This window comes from Styela clava, chromosome 14, assembly GCF_964204865.1.
Source record: "Styela clava chromosome 14, kaStyClav1.hap1.2, whole genome shotgun sequence".
NCBI classification, from domain to species: domain Eukaryota; kingdom Metazoa; phylum Chordata; class Ascidiacea; order Stolidobranchia; family Styelidae; genus Styela; species Styela clava.
This window is the reverse complement of record NC_135263.1, coordinates 9,179,565-9,201,038: the sequence shown is the minus strand read 5'-3', so window position 1 is coordinate 9,201,038 and position 21,474 is coordinate 9,179,565. Positions and strand designations below refer to the sequence as shown.

At 33.8% G+C, this 21,474-nt stretch overlaps 2 protein-coding genes across 5 annotated transcripts in view; one reads left to right on the top strand and one right to left on the bottom strand.

Moving 5' to 3' along the window:
• Positions 1-13,228, top strand: part of LOC120341675 (uncharacterized) — a 31,663-nt gene extending 18,435 nt beyond the window's left edge. For 2 of the 4 annotated variants that reach the window (XM_039410242.2, XM_078120254.1), the window contains 12 exons: positions 953-1,102; positions 1,641-1,788; positions 2,042-2,190; positions 2,389-2,457; positions 3,169-3,228; positions 3,597-3,692; positions 3,913-4,080; positions 4,921-5,059; positions 5,204-5,275; positions 9,055-9,160; positions 11,622-11,729; positions 12,002-13,228. In XM_039410242.2, coding sequence (XP_039266176.2) covers positions 953-1,102; positions 1,641-1,788; positions 2,042-2,190; positions 2,389-2,457; positions 3,169-3,228; positions 3,597-3,692; positions 3,913-4,080; positions 4,921-5,059; positions 5,204-5,275; positions 9,055-9,160; positions 11,622-11,729; positions 12,002-12,088 — 1,352 coding nt within the window. In that variant the 3' untranslated portion in view covers positions 12,089-13,228. Of the gene's footprint in view, positions 1-952; positions 1,103-1,640; positions 1,789-2,041; positions 2,191-2,388; positions 2,458-3,168; positions 3,229-3,596; positions 3,693-3,912; positions 4,081-4,920; positions 5,060-5,203; positions 5,276-7,811; positions 7,998-9,054; positions 9,161-9,520; positions 10,351-11,621; positions 11,730-12,001 lie in introns of those variants that run through there. The other 2 variants (XM_039410243.2, XM_039410244.2) reach the window with 2 other exon arrangements.
• Positions 13,229-14,782: 1,554 nt separating this feature from the next.
• LOC120341680 (linear primary-alkylsulfatase-like) lies at positions 14,783-17,739 on the bottom strand. Its single transcript, XM_039410252.2, has 5 exons — positions 17,403-17,739; positions 16,892-17,017; positions 16,701-16,811; positions 16,310-16,495; positions 14,783-16,161 (listed from the first exon to the last, which is right to left on the bottom strand). Exons 1-5 carry the CDS (start codon positions 17,677-17,679, stop codon positions 14,984-14,986), a joined length of 1,878 nt encoding a protein of 625 aa, XP_039266186.2. The 5' UTR covers positions 17,680-17,739; the 3' UTR covers positions 14,783-14,983.
• Between the last annotated feature and the right edge of the window lie 3,735 nt (positions 17,740-21,474).

The following is a 21,474-nucleotide window of genomic DNA, read 5'->3' as shown; positions in this document are numbered from 1 at the left end:
TGTGGCTAGGGATGTCTAAAGAATTTCAGTGTGAACTTCATTCAATAAAAAAATTAATGAAAAAATACGTTCTAATTTGAAATGATTACGATCCTTTAAAATTTGATACTTTTTTCTCCAAAATACATCATTTTAATATATAAAATCGAAGTTAATTGCAATGTGTAATACCAAACTATCCAGAGCTGTACACACTTTTTATGCTTCACATAAAAAAGATTTTCATTGGTTTGTAGTTTCCAGCTAAGCTTGGACATACATGCGCAGGAAGGCTCATGCAAAGAGCAATGAACAGGAAGTGCATGGTTGAAGGCTTAGGTTCAAGGAAGCACTTGCGATTGTGTTACAGTATAGATATTGAATGGTAGTTTTAAATTAGCAAAAGAGAGAATGAATCTACCTTTATTAAACTCACTATGTGTTAGTAACCTAATTTGTATATTTGGTATTAATAGTACTAAATTGCCACCAAGGTGATCTTGGTCAGGTAAAAAAATGTTAGGCTAAATTCCTATAATAGCCTGGTTAGGTTCTCTCAAATTGGAGGAGAATATAAATTTTCCTGCATCTCAAAGTTAGCTAGTTGAAGTAAGGCTCATTTTCGACTGAATACTCAATGCTTATTTTGCTATACTTGGTTCATTTCAGTGTTTGCTTATATCAGACTCTAGATTATCTGTTCAAATATATTCAGTACATATCAGGTAGTACCGGTAATTGACAGTCATTTTTTTGACTTGAATCTGAATAGTATGGGAGAGTATAATGCTATCGATAATGCTATCAATCTTGTGTGTTTCAAATAGTTTTTTAGGCAAAATCATATCTGAACTAAATTCTTTGTATATCCCGATCATGTATACCCTGTTTTTCATTTATTCAAATTGATCACTCAAAATTTTGTGATATCTGGTTTACTAATGATTAATAATTGATTCAATTTTTTTAACAGCAATAGAACTTTGTGAGAAACCAGTTGAAGAAAAAATGAATATTGTTAATGTACCTCTTGCTGAATATAATAATAATTTACAATCGTCAACAAATCAAAACCAAAACGAAGAAAACTCAGACCAAATAATGGAAATCACAAAGCTAGAAGGTTTGTTATCTCTTGCTGCTATTCCTACTGTTATTTTATACCCAATTTATCACAACCTCGATGAGGAGACGAGGATTCGAATCCAAGATTTAATAGACATTTACCCAACAGGCCACTACACTGTGCCCATATGTTGCATATTTGTTTACAAGTTCAATTTTTCATTTTTACTAAATAAATCTTGCTTTTACCGCAAATTCTATTGATTGTATTTTTCATGTATCATAAGGCGCATCAGTTTATTGAGCACACTTTCAATAAATTGCCTAGATCTGGTTTTTATTTGTCATAAAATGCACCATGCTATAAGGCGTAACGGTTTTTAAATAGTATTGATTGGGGGACTGTACAAAGCTCATTGAGCAAAAAAACTCAATATAAATGTAAAATGGCGGTTTGTTTGTAAAACATTAGCACCGTTAGTCTGTTACTGGCACTGGCTTATAAGGCGATCAATTTTCATTTTTGAGAAATAAAAAGGATTTAAAATACCATATGGTTTGCAAAGTATGGTAACATAACTATACTTGTTCCACAGCTCGGATATCTCAGCTTGAAGATCTCGTCAAAACGTCACAAACTTTACATAAAGAAGAAGAATCGAAACGAAAAGAGGTCGAAGTTCGATTAAGTCAGTTACAAGAGGAGAGAGAAAATGAGAAAGAAATGTTGACGGAGACAACAAGGTATCCAAGAATCATCTTCAAAAAACATCAAACTAATTTTTTTCCAAAGAAAAGAAAAACCTGTTCATCATATGTCATACTAAGTCTGGTTACTAGTCCAGGGTGATATGGTGATAACTTTCAGAATATGGACATAGTTAGTATACAAATCTGCAACTTTTGTGAGAAATCTAATGAAAAAAATGTTTTATTGTGCTTGTCCAAAACAAATTGAATTCAGCCATCAATATTGTTACTATTTTTTTTACGCTAGGGAACTTCAAGCTGCTCTCAGTGAAAGAGAATCTTTATTAGAAAAAGAGGAAAAACTTCGATCAAGGATTGAAGAATCTGAAAATTTATTACGAACCTGTGATACAGACAGCATAAGCAGTAGTAGTGAAACAGAGGAAATCAATCAAGGTATGATTTAATAATGATATAAATAGTTTTTATTAAAGAATGAAATATAAGGCTTTCAGAACTGAAGCAGCAAACAAAACAGTTTCAAAAATCATTTTAGTGTTTTGATAGAGAAAAGTGTTCAACCATAATAAGAAATCTTTTATGGAAGTTTACTTTCCGAAATCTGCATTTCATATCAAAATTTTTGTTTTTTAGGTGATGCTGATGATGACATTTCCTGTGGATCTCTTGTTATTGCTCGAGCTAAATTAAAAGAATTGAAAAGTGAGTTTCAATTTTGGTTTAAGATTTTTACCGCATTGTTCAAAACAAGGCTTTATATAAGACTTAGACCCAGGAAACCATTCAATGTAAGGATGCATTCATGCCCAAGATCTGTCAATTACCTCATCAAATATTAGGAATACGCTCGTCACCGTACCTTTACTTACCCTGCGTGGGTTCTCAGTTCCGAATCTCATGTGGGGTTAATTATATGCGAGAGGATTGCTGGACTCCTCGCCGACATAGGGTGGTTTACTTAACTGCTGGTCGGTTACGACTTCCTCCACCATTAAGTCCATGCATCTGAAAACAAATAACTGGCTAACTAAACCCATTCCCGACATGGACTGGTAACCGGACGAGAGGCCGTGGTTCGCCATATGATTAACCCAACTTTTCGACTCTCATCTCTCCCAGAATGATTATGTAAATTCTATCCTATCCTATACCACGATACAGGGTATTCATAAAGTTTAAAAAAATTTTAAATTGCAATGTAAATTTATTATTACCATATATAGTTAGTTAGGCCCTACAAGTGTATTAAACGAAAAAAAAACTTGAAAAATACTGATTAAAAAAAAATGGTTTATCTTTATTGAGATGAGAACAGACTTCATAATAAAAATGAACTTGTAACAGGAATTTATTTATTACATTAGTAGTTGTAAACTTGTTGTCATTCTATTTTTAATTTTCCATTCATTTTAGAAAAATTGAAAGAAAAAGACGCTCTTTTAGCAGCTGCGCAGTCGAATCTTGAGATGTCAGGTATATTCCTGTTTTTTTTTCAATAATTTTCAGGCGATTTACCACAAGCGTATGAATATCATATTTAATTTAGAATTCGACATGAGTCACATGATACACAACTGTACATTAAATTTATACCACATTTAGCATAGAATTACAAGAGCCCTTTTTGTAACAACTTGTTTATTATTGTTCTTTCATATTACCAACAGTTTCATTTACAAAAATAGCATCAACTGCGTTATCGTTCTTACAACAACCTATTTCATTTGAAATTTAAATAGTTGAAGGTATTCAAATTTTGTATACATTCAAATTATATTATATATGTTCATCTGTTATGTATCATTATATTACCACTAGTAAAGCTGATACGCTTGTTTTAGATGAGACGGAGTCTAAAAACCAACAAAAGTCTAAAGAAATTGAAGAACTAAAATCATTGTTACACGAAAGCCAAGAGAGTGTGAAAAATATGGAAGGTATTCAAGATATACTTGTCTCTATACACTATCAAGTATTTTTGATCAGTCTGAGAACAAGTATTTCTCTATCTTTGAAGAGGTTCGCAGTCCCTTCAACTTATGTGCTGTATTCAAGTTTTTTGGGTCATTACTGTAAAATAATCAGAAATTTGTAGTGCATGAAAATTATTTGTCTTTGCTTGATTTTAATTTTGTAACCCTTTATCTCTTTATTCAGCTGAATTGAATTCATTGCGAAATTCATCAAAAGAAAGCGCAGAACTTCGCAACGAACTCGAAGAAGCGAGACAGTTAGCAAGAGAACAGTGTAGATTGTATGAGGAAGCTCAACAACAAATACAACTTGCTTCAGAAAATGATTCATCTGATATGAAAGAATTGGAAGGTATTGTTTGTGATATCTCTCATTCAAATTTTCAGTACACAGTCGGCACTCGGCAGTATGTTTCGTCTTTGAATGTGGCAAAAAATTAATCACCAAAGTTTTGAAACTTGCTGAAGTAGACAGAAAAATCGAGACTTTTTTTCTGAGAAGGAAATGAAATTTGCTGAGGTTTCATTTTCTATTGAATTTTGCCTTTAAATAATTTGTATACACATGTCATGATTTGCAGTTCATAAGAATTGAACCAACTAACTCATTATTGAAAATATAGGTAACTGTGTTTATCTGCTTATGACATATTTTCGTCTTCTATTTGGATTGTGTAGCGAAAATTTTTCAAAAAAATTGGATCAATCAATAAGTATTTGAGATATTTTTATTTTGTTAGCTACGTTAGAAGTATGTTTTTTGAAATTTTAAAGGTTGTGACTCAACCACCCTTTATTATAAACTTCATGTAGTCTACGAAGTGCTGTAAATATCATTTTCCTTAGATCGGTGGTCCTCAAACTGTCACAGCAATTTTGAATGCTTCATTAAATATCAGTCCATTTTCTAAAAAGTTATATTCCTCTTGCCGCGTTTAGAACTTGACATAAAGTGATCAAATCTATTAATATTGAGGGACTGTCTATATCAAACATCATACAAATTATGATCATTAAGCGCACAGAAACAAGGTCATGTTTCGTACATTATATTATAAGGCCTTTCCCTGTCATAATAAATTGTTCATAAAGTGAAATTGTCTTTCCGAAGCGATTTTTTTTATAGGAAATAAATGTGTAAATGTTTGAAAACTTTTGCCTTGAACAATATTGACAATTTTATCAATTTCAGAACAACTCCAATTAGAGAAACAAGAGAAAGACAAAAGAATCAAAGAAGTAGAAGCACTGTTGTCATCTGCTAATAAACATCAGGAGAATTATGAAGCACTGACAAAAGAAAAATCTGATTTAGAAGCTACATTGAAAGAGTATGTGTCTAAGTCGGATTCAATAATTTTTGCTCTCAATTCATAGCTTTATATGACATTGTGATGTCATAAGGACCTTATTTCATTCTCACCTGTTGCATTCCTCAATATGACATCATAATGCATGTTCAAAAATATTTTCAGATGTAAGAATCAGATCAACACTTTGCAGCAGATACAACTTGACTCTGCTGATCTTGCCAAGGAAAATAAAAAGTAAGTTGGGATTATTACAATGTCTGTTATTTTATAGTAAATACGCTGAAATTATTTAAGAGTTTTCGTCCATTGACAGTCAGTGCAGAAATTCGTGTTTTTGTAATATTCATGAATTGATATTATCCAAGTTTTTGTGTTACGTTTAAATTGTCAGAGGTATCTTATAAAGCATGGATGGGTGAAAATAATTGCAGCAAACTTTCCATGTGTACTTAGTTTGGATTGTATTGAATTATTAGTAGAATGTAAAGCTAATTGAGTATGGAATGAATAGCCTGTCTTATTCAGAACTTTAGAAAGTTACAATATAGATTGAGGTGCAGATTCTGATACAAGTGTTTGAATGATAGAATGGATGAATAGCAATCATTTTCAAGTTTGTTCAATAAAAATACTTTGTACATTATTGCAAATTATTCGTTTTTGGAAAGACAGAAATAAGATAGATTGGATATCGATCCAAGATAGATACATAAGATCGATATCATGTTTATTGGTACCGAGATCAATGTCTAAATGTGCACCGTTTATGATTATGTAAAAATTGCAGACTTAAATTTGCATTTAGTGGGCAGTCCTATTTTATTTGCAAATTGCAATTATTAAGAATGTCAGTGATTGAAATTTATTGCAAGAGAAATTTATTCTCATTGTCATATCACAATAAATTTTATGTATGCTTGTTGGTAATTTAAGAATTTCGATGTCAAACAAACCGGTTGCTTGTCAGGTGTTATATAATATGCATTTGGAGAAAGAAAATGACATTTTGAAAGTACAGTAATAGTTACTTGTATTTCACAGTTATTATCATGTTTTTCTACTTGCCTAATTATTGTGTCAATTGTCCTATGCAGTCATACAGACTTTAGTACTAGATCTAGTTCAATTTCTTGATACATTTCAACACAGATCATCAATGATTCATGATATAATAATATTTTAAGGAGGTACGGATAATACTCCAGCCTCATTTCACCACAATAAATTCAGGAATTTGTTCCATGTAACTGCCTATGTGGATAGCTATTCAATGTTAATGTGTGATATTTATTGTCTGTCAACACTTTATAAATAGTGATAGAGCCAATGGTTACATGATCTGACTGTACTAATAGAGATATTTACTGCTTTACCTGTAGTAATACAATGAATAAGTGGTATATGTGAGCTGGCTTTATTCAGTTTGTCTTGTTTGTAGACAATTGTATATTTTAGATAGCTTCAGGTTATATGCAATAAAGGTATATATGATATTATCTAAATATTTATTACAAAGGAGAGAACTGTAGTTCGTCTCCTAATTGTAAAGCACTGAAACTGGTTAGAATAATGTCGATTCTCTATACAAAATTCAAATAAGTTGAAATATTGGTCAAAATTCCAAAACATATATAAAGCGTTTAACAAAAATACTCTCTACTCAAACCACCTGAAAGATTTTATTGAACTGCTTAGTTATGGACGTTTTATAATTCATTTGTTTTTTGCAAATTACACTGCTGCAACTCAGTTATTTCAATTTGCTATTCGCAAACTTCCTTTTGCTGTAAATAAATTTAATGATATTCAACTGGAATGACCTGATGTTTCATATAATCGAATCAAATCCTTTGTGTTATACCAGTAATCTACCCATCTATTGTCTGTAATCTGAATAGGACTCTCTACTCTGTTTTGAAGCTAACACAAAGTATGTCAGAACATAACATTTCTACAGTGTTTTAAAGAAAGATGAATAGTTTTTGGAAAGGAGGAATTTTGGTCAGCACTTGTGTCATATATGTACAGTGTAACCATGGAATATAGCTCAGTTATGAAGACTAATTTGTCAAAAAGAGTATAGCCTATTGTGCTTATATCTTTTTCAAACTACTCTCTGGCGTTAGGATTAAAATTTGCTCAAATATATCGCAAACATTTCGTTTTAAATTATACGTAAATCAATCTCGTTTTGACGCAAATTCCACCATTAATACATCTTTCCTAATAATGGCTTAGCAGTTATAGCCACAGGGCTTCAATTTTCGCGGTTCATATTATTTGGTGACGTGGTGAAATGCGCTCCTGTGGGATTTATTTCATTTTATTTCAGTATATAGTTGACAAGTGATGTTGTTGATATTATGAACTGCCGGTTCTAACTATTGTTTAGTTTAGAAGCTTGGTACGCAAAGGGAGTTTATATTCAGGACATTGTTTATTATAGATATTATGTTTATTGCAGACTTATTAAATATGCAGTTGGTTTGTGTATTAAGAAATACTGTATCATGATATTATTATAGTCCTGGCCAAATGAAGTCATTTAATATTGTGGGTAAATAACCTTTTGCTGAGCATTATGCTTATATATGAATCCTTTGTAAGCTTGTTAGGAATGGAGCCTGCTATTGACGCATTGATATAGAGAGAAGCGCAGTGTATTATTGTATAATAATGAAATGTGTATTGTTTATTTTGATTGATAAAAATGGTCTAGATACAAGCCAATACATAATAATAAGAATACTGATAACTGACAATCATACAGATATGGAATCCCACATTACACCTCCTATATCTGGATGTGCTAGCAAGCCAATGGTTTCAAGGATACCAAAACTGAGCACTCCTAGAACACCAAAGGATACAAATGGGGAATCAACGAAATCATTACGCGTGTCAAAGCTCCAATCACCCAGAGTTATTCCAAAGAGTCCAGTACGAAAAAGTACGTCTCAATCAACCTCTATCACAGAATCTACGTCATCAACAAAGCCGTCAAATTCAGAATTGGCGATACCCAGAAAAGTTTCCAAACCATCACCGAAAGTAACCTCTATACCTAAAACACCAAATTCACCTAGCAGCTTGAGACCACCATCAAAAATCGGTATCCCTCATAGTCCGAAGAAATTGAAAACTAGTCTGGAAAAGCAAAGTGCAATACCGGTAAAGGTGAATTCAAGAAAAGAATTACCTAAAACTGATGAACCACCACGTAAACAATCACTAGAAAAAGTTTCTGATGAAATCTTCGAGAGAGTCTGTGGATCTGAGATCCTAATTCCTATTTCTGATGTAGTGCCTCCCCCAGGATGTACGAGCGATAGCGAAGATTCTGAATCTAGCGCTGAGAATACTGACAGCACAAATAAAAGCAAAAGTTCCCATGAGGATTCTGCTTCGGGATTATCAAACCAGTCACAAGAGGAAAGTACGCCAGTCGTCCCTCCGCTAGATCTAAAGCTTTTGGATGATTATGATGCAGTTGTTATGTATGAAACAGCGAAGGAAGAAAATCTTGCTGCATTGAATGCGAAAGAAGACAAGATTCTGGAGGAATTAGAAAAATTAGAAGGGGAGGATTCTAAACGGTGATTAACCTTAGACAAGAATTTTTAGTCAGTTTTAGTACAGGGGTATTAAAATCGGTGCTGTGCTGTTATTGCTGCCCTATATGATAGCATTGAAGGTTAGAATTAGTGGTTGTTCCACTCTTCGTATTCGAGGCGAAGTGCTGAAAATATATTTTGTTGTGAATTATTAATTTAATTTTAAAAATGCGAGATTCTGATAACAGAGTAACAGACAGATATGATTATATGGTTTACCAGCGACTTACCTATATTCTGTAAATTTTACTAACCGAAAAGAAGTGTATCACTGCCATCTGCCTTTTAACTGTTTCTTCGTTTCGTACCACTTGGATCTTTTTTCTTTTATTTAAGTTGCTATAAAAACCTTCCCACCCGTAAGTTTTATGCATTATTTAATTGTAAATTTTTTCACAGACTTTCTGAAGACAAACAAAATCTTCTTGACGACATGAAATTATTGAACGATAAATTAGAGAAACAAGTATCTGACTCACAAGAGAGTGATGCAAAAAGAGAGCAGGTTTGTGTCACACTCATTAAATTTATTATAATTTTTGGCCAAGACCTTGTTCTGGAGGTCAACTTTTTATATGAAGAAGGTTTATATTACTAGAAGCAGATTCTGTTACCGGAAGTCGTTTTGGACATTGAAAATTGTAAAAAAAAGGCTTGATAAGAATAAAATAGTCGTTTGTTATTACTATAATCGAGATGACCAACCAGACTAGATATAAAACGGATAGATAAAATTAGTCATGCTCTATTACTTCACAAAAAGAGACCAGGATGCCCTTTGGTCTTTATCAATGTTTCTGTCAGCTTTTTCTGGTACTTGAAGATTGCGCTTAATTCTAGAAATTTTCGTCTTTTTTAAACGCAGGCATCCCCAACGTGACACAAAACTCTACCTACTGTACTTCTCTTTCTAACTTTGAAACATTCACTGCTAACAATATGACTCTGCAGTTGAGATGTAGATGAATAGCACGCTTATATTATTATTAATAATATTAACATGACATATCCGGCAATAGAGTTCAAATATTTTAGAAAATTAGACTACTTTCTTTTACTATAGACAACGAAATGCCAATATACGGTAAACGTAGTATCAATAAAAAAGTATTTTTGTTGTATATACATGACAATCAGTTACTTTTATACTTTTCTAGAAAATAAGATATATTTTTTGTCAACAAACAGTATTTTTTACATGACTAAAAATTTTGATTTGAAATTTCAAAAAAATCTTGCCATTAGTTTTTGTACCCTTTTGCTGGATTATTATCAGTAGATACGTCATTGCTTTTACGTAACTGCCATATTTCATGAGATAAGCAATGAGCTTATGAAATATTACTGACTCAATATTAACAGCAGAATTGCATGTAACAAAACATACAAATTTGATTTAACTACAGTAGTACCTGGTTGTAGTAACATTGTTTAAGCTATTAAATGTGGTAATGATAAAGTTAATTAATTTGGTAGCAGTACAAGTGGGAACTATAACTATAAATATGTTAGGCTTTGGTGCGATTGGGAATTGCTGTGCTAGCTTAGCTTGCTCATTAGAACAACAAAATTTGCTAAATATTCAGTTGGTGCTTCACACTTTGATGCTTGGGGCTTGTGATAAATGGTGTAGATAAACCTTTGACAATTTTATAATTAAAAGACTCTTTTGCGGGATTTAAGAAATAAATATTTCTGTTTCCCAAGTTGGAATAGTTAATTTTGAAAAAAAATCCCCCTTTCCCCCAAAATGCAACATCGTCTGCCCAAATCCCCATTGATATGTCATTAATCATGATAGTAAAGACTCTAAAGAGTAAAGGGCTTATCACACAACCCTGTACTATGCCATTATCAAATGTTCTCCATTTCAAAAAGAGCCAATCCACCTATAAATAGAACCCTTATTCTTATGGCATGAATCTTATAAAGTAGTCCATTCCTCCAAACCATGTCATAGGCTTTCTCCATGTGAATAAAAACTTCAATTACGGAAAGCTTGTTTGGCAATGACCTATCTCATCGTGCAAACGAAGAATGTGATCTGCACATTGTTGGTAGTTGTTCTATAACATAACTTAACTTAATAACCATACACATAATGACTAGCCTACTCATTCTAACCACATATTTTGGTTGAAAATCCTATCATCTAGCTGGTCTGGTCATCATTTTATTTTACATACCGTATATGTTTTTTAGGAAATTTTATTGATATTTTATTTTTCTTATGTAAGGTGCTACAATATAAATATCAAATTCCTACGTTTTGAATTTTTGATGTTTTAGCCGATTTACTTCAAAAAATTAAAAATTTAATTAATATATTAAAGTTGTCGTCGTTCGATCACTGGATGTTTTATCAAAATTTTACTGATACGAGCACAAAATTATGCATGGTTTGGTGTCGACCTTTCGGTGGTAATTATCTTTGATTATCTATACTCAAGCCCTGGTATTTATCAGAAAATGTCTGCTTTTAATATGGATAATCTTATTGTCATTATCCAATCGTTATTTAGATAGAATTTTTGGCCTACCATGTAGTTACGATAAATTTTTGGCAGTGTTCTCATTGAAAAAATCTGGATGAAATTGTTACCAAAATATAACTATCACTTATGCTCAAATATATGAATTTTTAAATTGGAACACTGCTAATAGAAAACCTTGTTCGTCACTGTAGATCTGGTAACATCCATGTTTGCTTCGATAGTTTGCTAACCATATTTGTTTGCTGTTTTCTTCTTTCTATATATGTCTTCACTTGCTACCTGGCTATTCTGGATCCCTCCCTGGATGACAAATAACAACCTATGACCCTTGATCCCTTATTTACCTGCATGGTGATGATGATGCCTGATTTGATCTGAAACGGTGACTTTTACTAATGATCCCGTTTCCTCAAACTCTGCCTGTAAAACGGTATGACCCTTGATCCTTGTGGCCACGGAAACAAACATCAGGAAATGGAAACAAAACTGATGGCAAAACAAGAGGAAGTTGATAATTTATTGGGTCAACAACAAGAACTTTTGCAAAAGAAACAGGGTGATAGCGACAGTGGATTTAGTGTAAGTTCATTTATAATTGCATGTTCTGTATACCCATTTGTATACCCAAGACAGTTATTAGTTGCAATTAAAAGTAAGAAGGGACATCATAATATGTTGAATTTACAGCCACACTTCAGGTGCAAAATGTGATTGTACAACATCAAAACTACGCTTGCATAACAGCACGAATTTTGTTGCTTTTATCAGACAGACAGCATTCCAAGTAGTGTATTTCTAGTATGTAAACGGTTCTCAATTTGGTGAAACTTAATCCATTTTTTTGTTTACAGAAACCACTTCTTGTTGCATTATTCGCAATTCTGATCGGAATCTTCTATATTTTTTGGCCAACTGTTGAAATGATCTTCGCTGACTGAGACACCAATGATTAACAATATTTTAATAATTTTCTGAAAATTTCCTGTAAATTTTTGAAGATTAATAAATAATATAATACTTGAGAATCAGTCGTTTTTTTTTTATTGTCAATCTCCCCTGCTGCTGTATCGACCTTTTCAACCCTTTTTTCAATGTTTAATCAAAAATCGTACCAGTACTCAAATATCATGCGCCTCTCCACTCAAGTGCAAAGAACCATATACAACCAAAATATCACCCAAAGATAGTAAAGAACGTTTCAAGGGCAATCTCCCAAGGAAGTCCATTTATTGCCCTGGTTATTGCAGTTTGGTTATAATCACTGACCAGGCAAGCTGTTACACTTCAGCCTAATTCAGTGATTTGAAAACAGCCTGACCCTTTTGAATAAATCCAAGGTATTTACGTGATTTATGCTATTACCCTTCATTAGTTTGGCTTTCCATTTAATACAGCATGCACTAAAAGTAATATTTTTGCCTCTGTGCACCACAATCAGTCCAAACTGTTAGTGGATGCAGAGGAAGACCTGATTTTTCATGTTAAATACATATTACGTATATATAAATGCAAAAACCGAATAGGGAAAATTGTCCAATTTAGATTTGCATCTCGTTCACAGGAAAATATTTTATTTTTGATTGTGTTCCATTGTGGAAAATTTTTTATCATACCAAGTTCTTATTTGTTGGGTTTAAATATTGTCAATTTTGAACGTATTTATACAAAGAAAAACGTATTTTCAGCAGGATGTCACCTCTATCTAAATTCTTAATGATGGAAGCATATTATATACATATTTTTTAATAATTTCTCTAATTTGTGTGGCCAAAAGTTTCTTTTGATTTAATTCCTTTATTTTTGATTTTGTCTCCCCAACTATAAACGGTTTAATTTTTTTTCAGGTACTCTTCATTATTCTTGTAATGTAATCATATTTTCATTGTTTTGATCAGCCTGTCTAGTGCTGTTTATAATATTTGGTCTAGAATTTGTGTATTCGTTTTTTCTCCATGGTGAAATTTTTCAAAGATTAGAAATTGTTCTTGATAGTGATCGTCTTACATTCATTACTACTTCTCTTCTCTTTTCGTTATTATTTTTGTTATTTGAAACGAAATACATCCGGGTAAATTTTTTTATGTTGTTATGGCTTCACTCTGGAATGCTGCTAAATGATACAGTTTGAGGCAGTTAATATTGAATACAAATTTCATTGATCGAAGGTAGAGCTAAGATCTGAAGCCCGACCCGATCGGGTCGGGCCTGAAATGTCAATCATTACGTTCGGATCGGGCTTCTCTATCGCTGACTTTATTTTTAAATAAATATATGTTCATAAAAAATATAATAGTACTTTACCATTGCAGAATTTTCGGGGCTTATTTTAAGAGTGGTTTCGCATAAAATGGGTTATTTGTTTCTAACCATCATTATCATTCATCGCATACAACGATCTGTTTTTTAAAAGTACCAGTAAAGAAATCGTAAATCCAGTTTATTATTGGGTTTAATACCCACGGGCCGGGCTAGAATTTTTGGGCCCGATCTTACCTCTAATGCAGGGGTCGGCAAACTGCGGCCCGCGGAACAATATAATCCGGCCCGCGACGCTTCACTGAATTATATTAACAAAACAACTGTATTGACGATTATATTCTTTACGTAACAGAACTTGTTTTGAGTTACTAAATTATATTATAGCCTAACAAGTATATAATTCACAATCACTCGTTCAATGAGCCTATAAATTGATTCTAATCAGACAAATGACAACAGAATTTAAAAAATTTGATGCTGAGTGCAAATGATTTGTTTAATGGCGCAGAAAATATTCAAATGATCATTCTTCGCGCGCTGCTTGAAATTTAACTGAAATCTGTGTGAAAATGTGATTCATTGGCCATATCCATTTAACTTTCTAAAAGTATGTGCGGCCCGCCCATGATTTGCAACCTTTAATTTTGGCCCGCGAACGACAAAAGTTTGCCGACCCCTGCTCTAATGTAATCGAAGGACCTTAGTTATTTACGGAGTCATCCTCCGCTTACGTCTTCAACTGCGACTCATCAAATATCGAGTCAATATCCTTGGCTTGATATGTATGTTGAGTTTCATCATTTAGTTTCGTTCAGTTGTCTTTTTCTAATTGTTCACGCTTAAAATATAACAACACCATTGCTTCTTCGTAATTTATGTACAAATATCACACGAAATTATCATACGTTGACACTCTGACTTGCTGTGACATGCATTTTATAGATATCCAACTTTAGAGAAACTTCGAATAAAAAGGGCAGTTTGTGTATCGGAACAGCTAATATACTTGCCGCGAACTTCTCGCTCTGTTTTTCGGCTCTCGATTATATTTATGACCTTCTTTACTATATCGATTTTACTTGCGCATACTTATTCAGCCTTTGAAATAATGACGTTTTTGTTCTATGATTCGCAACATGTTACGGTAATTCGTCGACTTTGAATACCAATCATTAATGAAAACAATAACAACACTAATTGATATCAACTCGTTTTTGTTCGCTTTGACAAACTCGCGATTGGACAGCTGCCTTGACTTTGACCTAATATTTTATCGACTACAGTTTGGCATTGTTTGTGAAAGTTTATTTTCGATAGGAATTTGCTAGCTTATCCTGAAATCTACACAATTTTCCGAAAGAAAGAACGTGCAGTAGTTGGTCGCTTTCAAGCACAATTTTTAATTGTGATCCTCTGATATCAGTACAATGTTTTAAGTCAGGAGTGCAAAATTTTATATGTATTTCGTTCGTAAGTATTCAGCAACTTCATTGTTCAGATAGTTTTGAGAATTTGTGGGTGAACTGGATTGCTCATGAAAAAAACATTGCTTCACATTGCAGGTACGGTTCCTGTTATACCATCGCATCAAAACAATTCATGAATTTTTCGAATACATCCATTGTTCCTGCGTTCAATTTCACCGTGCCCGCAACAATCTCAGATTCTAAATTCTTTTCTCCGCCTAGAAATAGTCGCCAAGTGTGTGTATCCAAAGTAAGAGCAACCGATGGTGAGCCAGACACATCATCATTAATGTCACAAACACCATTTCTGGTAGTTATCTCAATTTCCGATGATAAATCGGTCAGATTAAGATGGACGGTATAATTCGCATTTTGGCATTCGAATCCTTTTATCTTGTAACAAAACATTTGATGAACCGTTTCAATTGGCGAAGAACTCCATTCAAAAGCGCGCGCTGCCTGCGGTCGTTGGGGCGTCATATTCATAGCTATTTCTGACGCGGTTGTAAAATAGTAGTTTCGCACATTAGGACACCCATGCTCTACACCTAGTGCTCTCAATGCACTAATCTTTATCGTCTTGGCAGCGGACTCAAGTTTAATGTCAGGGTTCAGTTTCAAAGCAATTTCTGCCAACTCAAGCGCCCACTGGTCATCTCCAGATATATGATTTCCTTTTTCTACAAAATTTTGGCGTGATTCTTCGAGCGATTTTTGAGCTTCGCGGACAAGAACTCCAATCCCATTCGATCCCTTAGTCGAGAGTAAATTAACTAGTCTAGTAGCTCGATCTTTAGAATGCAACGGTTCCAAATCTACTGGCTCACCGTTAAACCAACCTAAGTATTGGTTATACACGCCCTTCGCTGAAGATTTCACTGTACCGTAACGTTCCTCCAAGTATGGATGTTGAGCCAGATTATCAGGTAAAATCACTTTTCCAATAATGTCTTCTGGGAGATAGCCTTTATTCGTGTATCTGACTGTTTGGTCATGGACGTACTTTATTGCATCTCTGTATATTGTCAATGTATTGAAAATTTCTTCAGTGCCAACCAAGGGCCTGGTGTGTCCGGGAATCAAAAATCGTGCCTTCAATTCACGCACCACATCTATGCTTTCGTACCATTGCTTACAATCTCGTACAGGACTTCCTCTGATTGCGTACAGATGTGGAAATGATTTGTATATGTTGTCCCCGGGTAGTAGAACACCCTTTTCCGGCAACCAAACAGCAGACGTATCATCTGTTTCTCCGGGTGTGTGAATCATTTCGAACTTTATTCCTGTGCATGGGGTGAAATGAGTCGTAAAACCAATGATGTAGATAAACTCAACTTCGAAATTGTGTATTTGAGCAAATATATACATTAATATCAAATAATGTGGAGGAGCAGTATCAGTAGCCACTAATAAAAAATTATATAATCATACCAGCAACGTTGAAGGTCGCTTTATCCTTGAAAGTTATTGTTGGTAGTGGCTGCTCGAAATGATACAGCTTTTTCGAGAATTTTAATTCCAGCCCGATTCCATTTCCGGCATGAGCGAGACGATCACGTTTTACAAGAGCTCCGAATTGCCTAAACGCTCGCTTGAACCCGATATCTTGCAGACCACCTGAACATGAAAAATACGAAGGAACATACATACCAGAAAAATACAGTAGAGATCTATTGCACATTTTCACATTATGGTTGGTACGGGTTTCCTGAATGAAATCCAAAATACGACTGATATAGATTAGGGTATATTAGGTTTATGACTGTTATTACTAAATCCATACACGAATAGCAAATTATTATAGAGTTTAGTAGAAATTTACCTCCAGCAGCCATGAAACCACTGGTTGACTCGTGAGCGTACAAATCAATCTTCTGATTCGGATATATTTTATTGCCTTCCTCCAATACAGCAACAATGCCAGAGACATGATCTGCAAATCCAATTACAAATGTGTGCTAAGGAAAGAAGCAGTGGTAAAATAAGCATAAATATAAACATTTTTGTGTTTACCAGGATGATGATGTGTGAACACAACAGCCTTCACAGGTTTTGTTGAAATTTTTCTAAATTCTTCCATAATATTCTGCATGATTTCACCGCTTTCTGTTGTATCCACGATGATGAGGCCGTCATCACCTAGTCACAAAGTAAAATTATAGTATTCATTAACATATCTATCTATATCGCACATCTATTACCCGAAATTTACAACCTTAGTAGGTATTTTATTTTAACTGATTCTACAAACATGCCGTTTCAAGAACTTTGACACTCTTCTAAATTAGAATAGATTTTTTCTGGTGTATAGTTGCGCGTGCAGTAGTTCCTGACTATTTGATAATTCTCACCAATATTACTTATAACTGAATCTATTTTTCACCTTTGTAGTATTCCCAAGAGTCACAGAGATTTCAGTAAATTACGGCTTCTGAACAGATAACGTAATAGAGCACCAATGACGTTGCCAATTTTCTATGCTTTCATTGAAAGATGTACCGGAATCTATATATGTCTTGCTTACCTTCTATCATAACGCTATTTGCTATTGCAAATCCAACAGCCACATGAACATTATCAGTAACTTTTATCACTTCGGGATTTAAAAATTCCTTTCCTGAATGTACTATTAAATCCCGCGTTGCTTCTGTCATATCCGATTCTGACGTTAGAGGTGACTTTAAATATTGAAATTCAGCGGCATCGTTTGTTTCATGTTCAATAATTCGCATCCCTTGATATGCAATAGCGGCCATAAGAACAGCAGTTAAGAAGAAGTTTAACCAATGAACATTTTCCATGATCCGGCACAGATGAGACGCAAATTAAGGCAGGCCTAAATGTTTATCTATATATAGAAAATACCCTTTTGTGTGTAAGCAAAATAAAATTACTGGTACGCGGACGATAGTAAATAGATATATCACAATAAATCTTATATCGGCATGGTGTCTAGTTTGGACATTCCATCTCAAACCATATCATTTTTGTACATACCGTTGCACGGGCGGCATGAAGGCAAAACTGGTTACTGGTATAGAACATTCTTCAGAGCCAAGACGTAACGCTTTTTATGAAAATGTTGCATTTTCGAATTGCATGAATCTCCTTTTTCACATGTTAGTTATTTTAATTATAAACATGTAGCCTAAGGTAAGATACTTCAACAGATCCATGCTTTCTTATCCATGGATAAACGGTACGCGTGATCAACTTCACGTATTACGCAAATGAAATCACCTCGCTTTATTGTTCTACAGCAAGTGATGGGACTCAATTTTTTGTCAGCCGGTTCCTCCACAAACGTCATATTTTTCAGCCGGTTCTGTTATTAAAAGACATTGGCAGTAACTAGTAATGCTAACCGGTTCGGTGATCTCATTAAATTCTGTGAGACGGTTCTATAGAAGCGGCTGAATCCCACCACCGCCTACAACTATTGCTAACTTGTTGCTCAACATGTAAATTCATGCTAGTCTGTGCATCGTGTTAATCAGCCAAGAAAAATAAAACATTACGCAATACCAGTAAAGCAAATACGAGCGATGAATTATCCTGGGGTGTTTGCTGAAAAGCGTTTTAAAATCGGCATGTTCACTCATGCGTGCAAGATACATTGGCTATACATTACCAAACGTTCGTAATACTAGCTTATTGCGCCATACTTCCTCTGTACAGCTTAACATTGAACGTCGCATATGAGAACTGACTTGAAAGAGTATGATTATAACTTACTGCTGGTTTCTTAACTTTAAAGCGATTTTTGCCTTAATATCGTCTTTATCATGTCAGTTAACGTCGCATTAGTTTCAAGGCAGTAGTCAAAGACAACTGCTTGACTTGTTAGATATAGCTAGACTTAGTTTAACCAATGACATTAAACAACATGATAGGCAACTCTGACGTCACTCCATAAGACTACAGGCAAAACATTGTATTTCATGATACGCTCCAATGCACATATTTCTCGTCGCCTTTCGCGTCCGTTTTCCGCTCGCTTTTGCTACTCGGCGTCTTTTTTACGTGTAGTACCTGCCTTTTTGCGCCTGTAACGAAACAAAATAATCTCTATATCTAAGAAGTTTTGCTTACTTGGAAAGCTGGAATAACAGGCAAGCTGTAAAGAGCAATTCTGGACATCATAGACTTTTTTTTATCAGAGAAGATTACAAACGCGATAGCGGAAAGATTTGTGTGGAACATTTTGCAGATAATGACAAAGTTCAAAGTTAGTAATTTTAATGTTTGCGCTTAATCATTGAAATTTCATTTAAAGAGGGTGTCATACAAAACTGTGCTGCGATACAATTCCATAACACAAAGTTTGCACCTATCGAACTTGCTTTTGTAGGTGAATTTATTAGACATATTACATATTCAGTTAATCGTAGGTAACATTGCTGGTACATAATGCATCGTAGATAGGTTTGTTTAAATTTAGGAATTTAGCTCATAGCCCACTAATTAATATTATCTTCTATGCAGGAGGTTGCAGGGCTGAATTCAACTTGCATCCTTACCGATCACCTGACGATGCTCATTTAGTTTGGCTCGCGCAAGTCTTCTTGAAATGCTTGTGTGGATGGAAACTACCTATATTTTTTGCCTTCCTCCGATTTTAGACAAATTTATTCTGAGGGATTTCGCATATAATTCTCACTGGGACAATTTACTGGGACCTTTTTCTTGTCAATACTCCAAGCTGAGGTAATAAACATGACAATACATTTATGTCATCTGGAAGCAAAATATGCACACTAATTAATAGTTTGGCACATTGAGATAATACATCATGACAGAAAATACAAGTTAAAGATATGTATGACCATTACATGGTAATCAAAATTAATAAAAATTCATAGGGGCTGTGGAGTATGGAAAGTTCAAGACAAAGAAAAGAACAAATGTTCATAGCTCATGAACTCTCAATTTTGCCTCCATTGCTTTGTGAAGGCCAATATATTTCGAGTGGCTGAATTGGTTTACCTTTATGATAGCAACGATTTTGTATTTAATATAGCGAGATTATTTCAATTTAATTGAAGTGATATAATTTCCCAAAGCAATGCTTGAATCGTCTAGAATAGATCAGTGGTGTCAAACTCATGGGTTTTCGAGAGCCGCATTGCATTTTGAAAATTGTAAAAAGAGCCGCAAACAGTTTTTGATAATGTATACTCAAAAGATATTTTTAAGATAGTTTTAGTTTGTGACATATATTGTGATGCAACTAAACAGTTGGATTAAGTTTTATTATTTTCTTCAATTTCAAATGCAATTACATATTAATATTTGCATTCCACTATTGTTGCAACATTTGCAAGTTACAGTATTTATTATAAAAAATCGTAAAATTCTATGTACAACCATCAAAATCATTTTTGAACAAGCTTTGAATAAGGAAAGAATAATACATACACTAAAAATAACTTAATCTAAATATATGAACCTAAAATTAACAAAAATACTACAGTATAAACTCAATGTTTTAATAATTACATTTGTCCTGGCGTTTGGCATCTTTTTTGTGTCACCAGCATACTAAGGCCAGTCTGAAATGATTTTATAGTACCAACTCTAACTAACGAGGCCACATGATCATGGGTTTATCTGGATCTTTACGAATGTTTTATTAATTCCAGTAATGCAAAAAAGTTACTTTTATCATTTCATGTATAGATCAGTAAAAAAACAAATGACAGATTTTTTCGACAAGACATTTCGCACTACATTGCGTGGCATAGGATTGCTTGAATTATTATTGATATTGATTTTTAGTAACTAAGTCGTTGTATAATTATATTAATATACAAACACATGGAAATTTTCTGTTCGAAGTTGGTCTTCGAATTTGTCATATTGACTGCTGAGCTTATTGTGTTTTTTGATTGTATTGATGGAAATATGACAAATTAAACAATGTGCTTCAGAATTTTGTGAAGAGCACAAATGTTACAACTCCCATTTTCTTCGAAAATGCCACCTTCTTCATGTACTTTGCGTTTAATTTAATTACTCAAGTGTTTTATTCAAGTATTCTTTTGCTAGCTTGATGTGTATTCTTAATTGGTTCAAAATGTGGACAAAAAAAATTAATATTCCAAAACTACTTTCAGTAAATTGTTTTCTGTGTGAATAATCAATTTCACTTCAGAAGGTTTGAAAAATCTATTACATTTAGACAAAAAAAACCTTCCAAAATACTATTACAATTATTGTTAAGCGTTCGAGGGCCGCACTGGAAGTTCTCTGGGGCCGCGAGTTTGAGATCCCTGGTCTAGATTGAAGTTGTTCAAAAAATATATGGTAGTATTTTATCATGAATGATGATTATACCCCTTCCGAAATTTCTTCTATAGTACTACCAAAAGTTGATGAACCAAATATAACACAGGTGCAGTGAGGTACCCGTAATTCTCATTTCCAAAGCTGTTTTAAGTATGTCTGGCGTGTTTTGTGCCTTATTACAAATAAGACCGCTTATGCAATCTTACGCTTTGGGATTTTTAGTTATTTTCCTCAAGCCCTGCAGGATGTGGGGGCCATACACAACTCTACCGGAGGGTCAAATGTCTTTGCATGCCTCCATAGGTAGT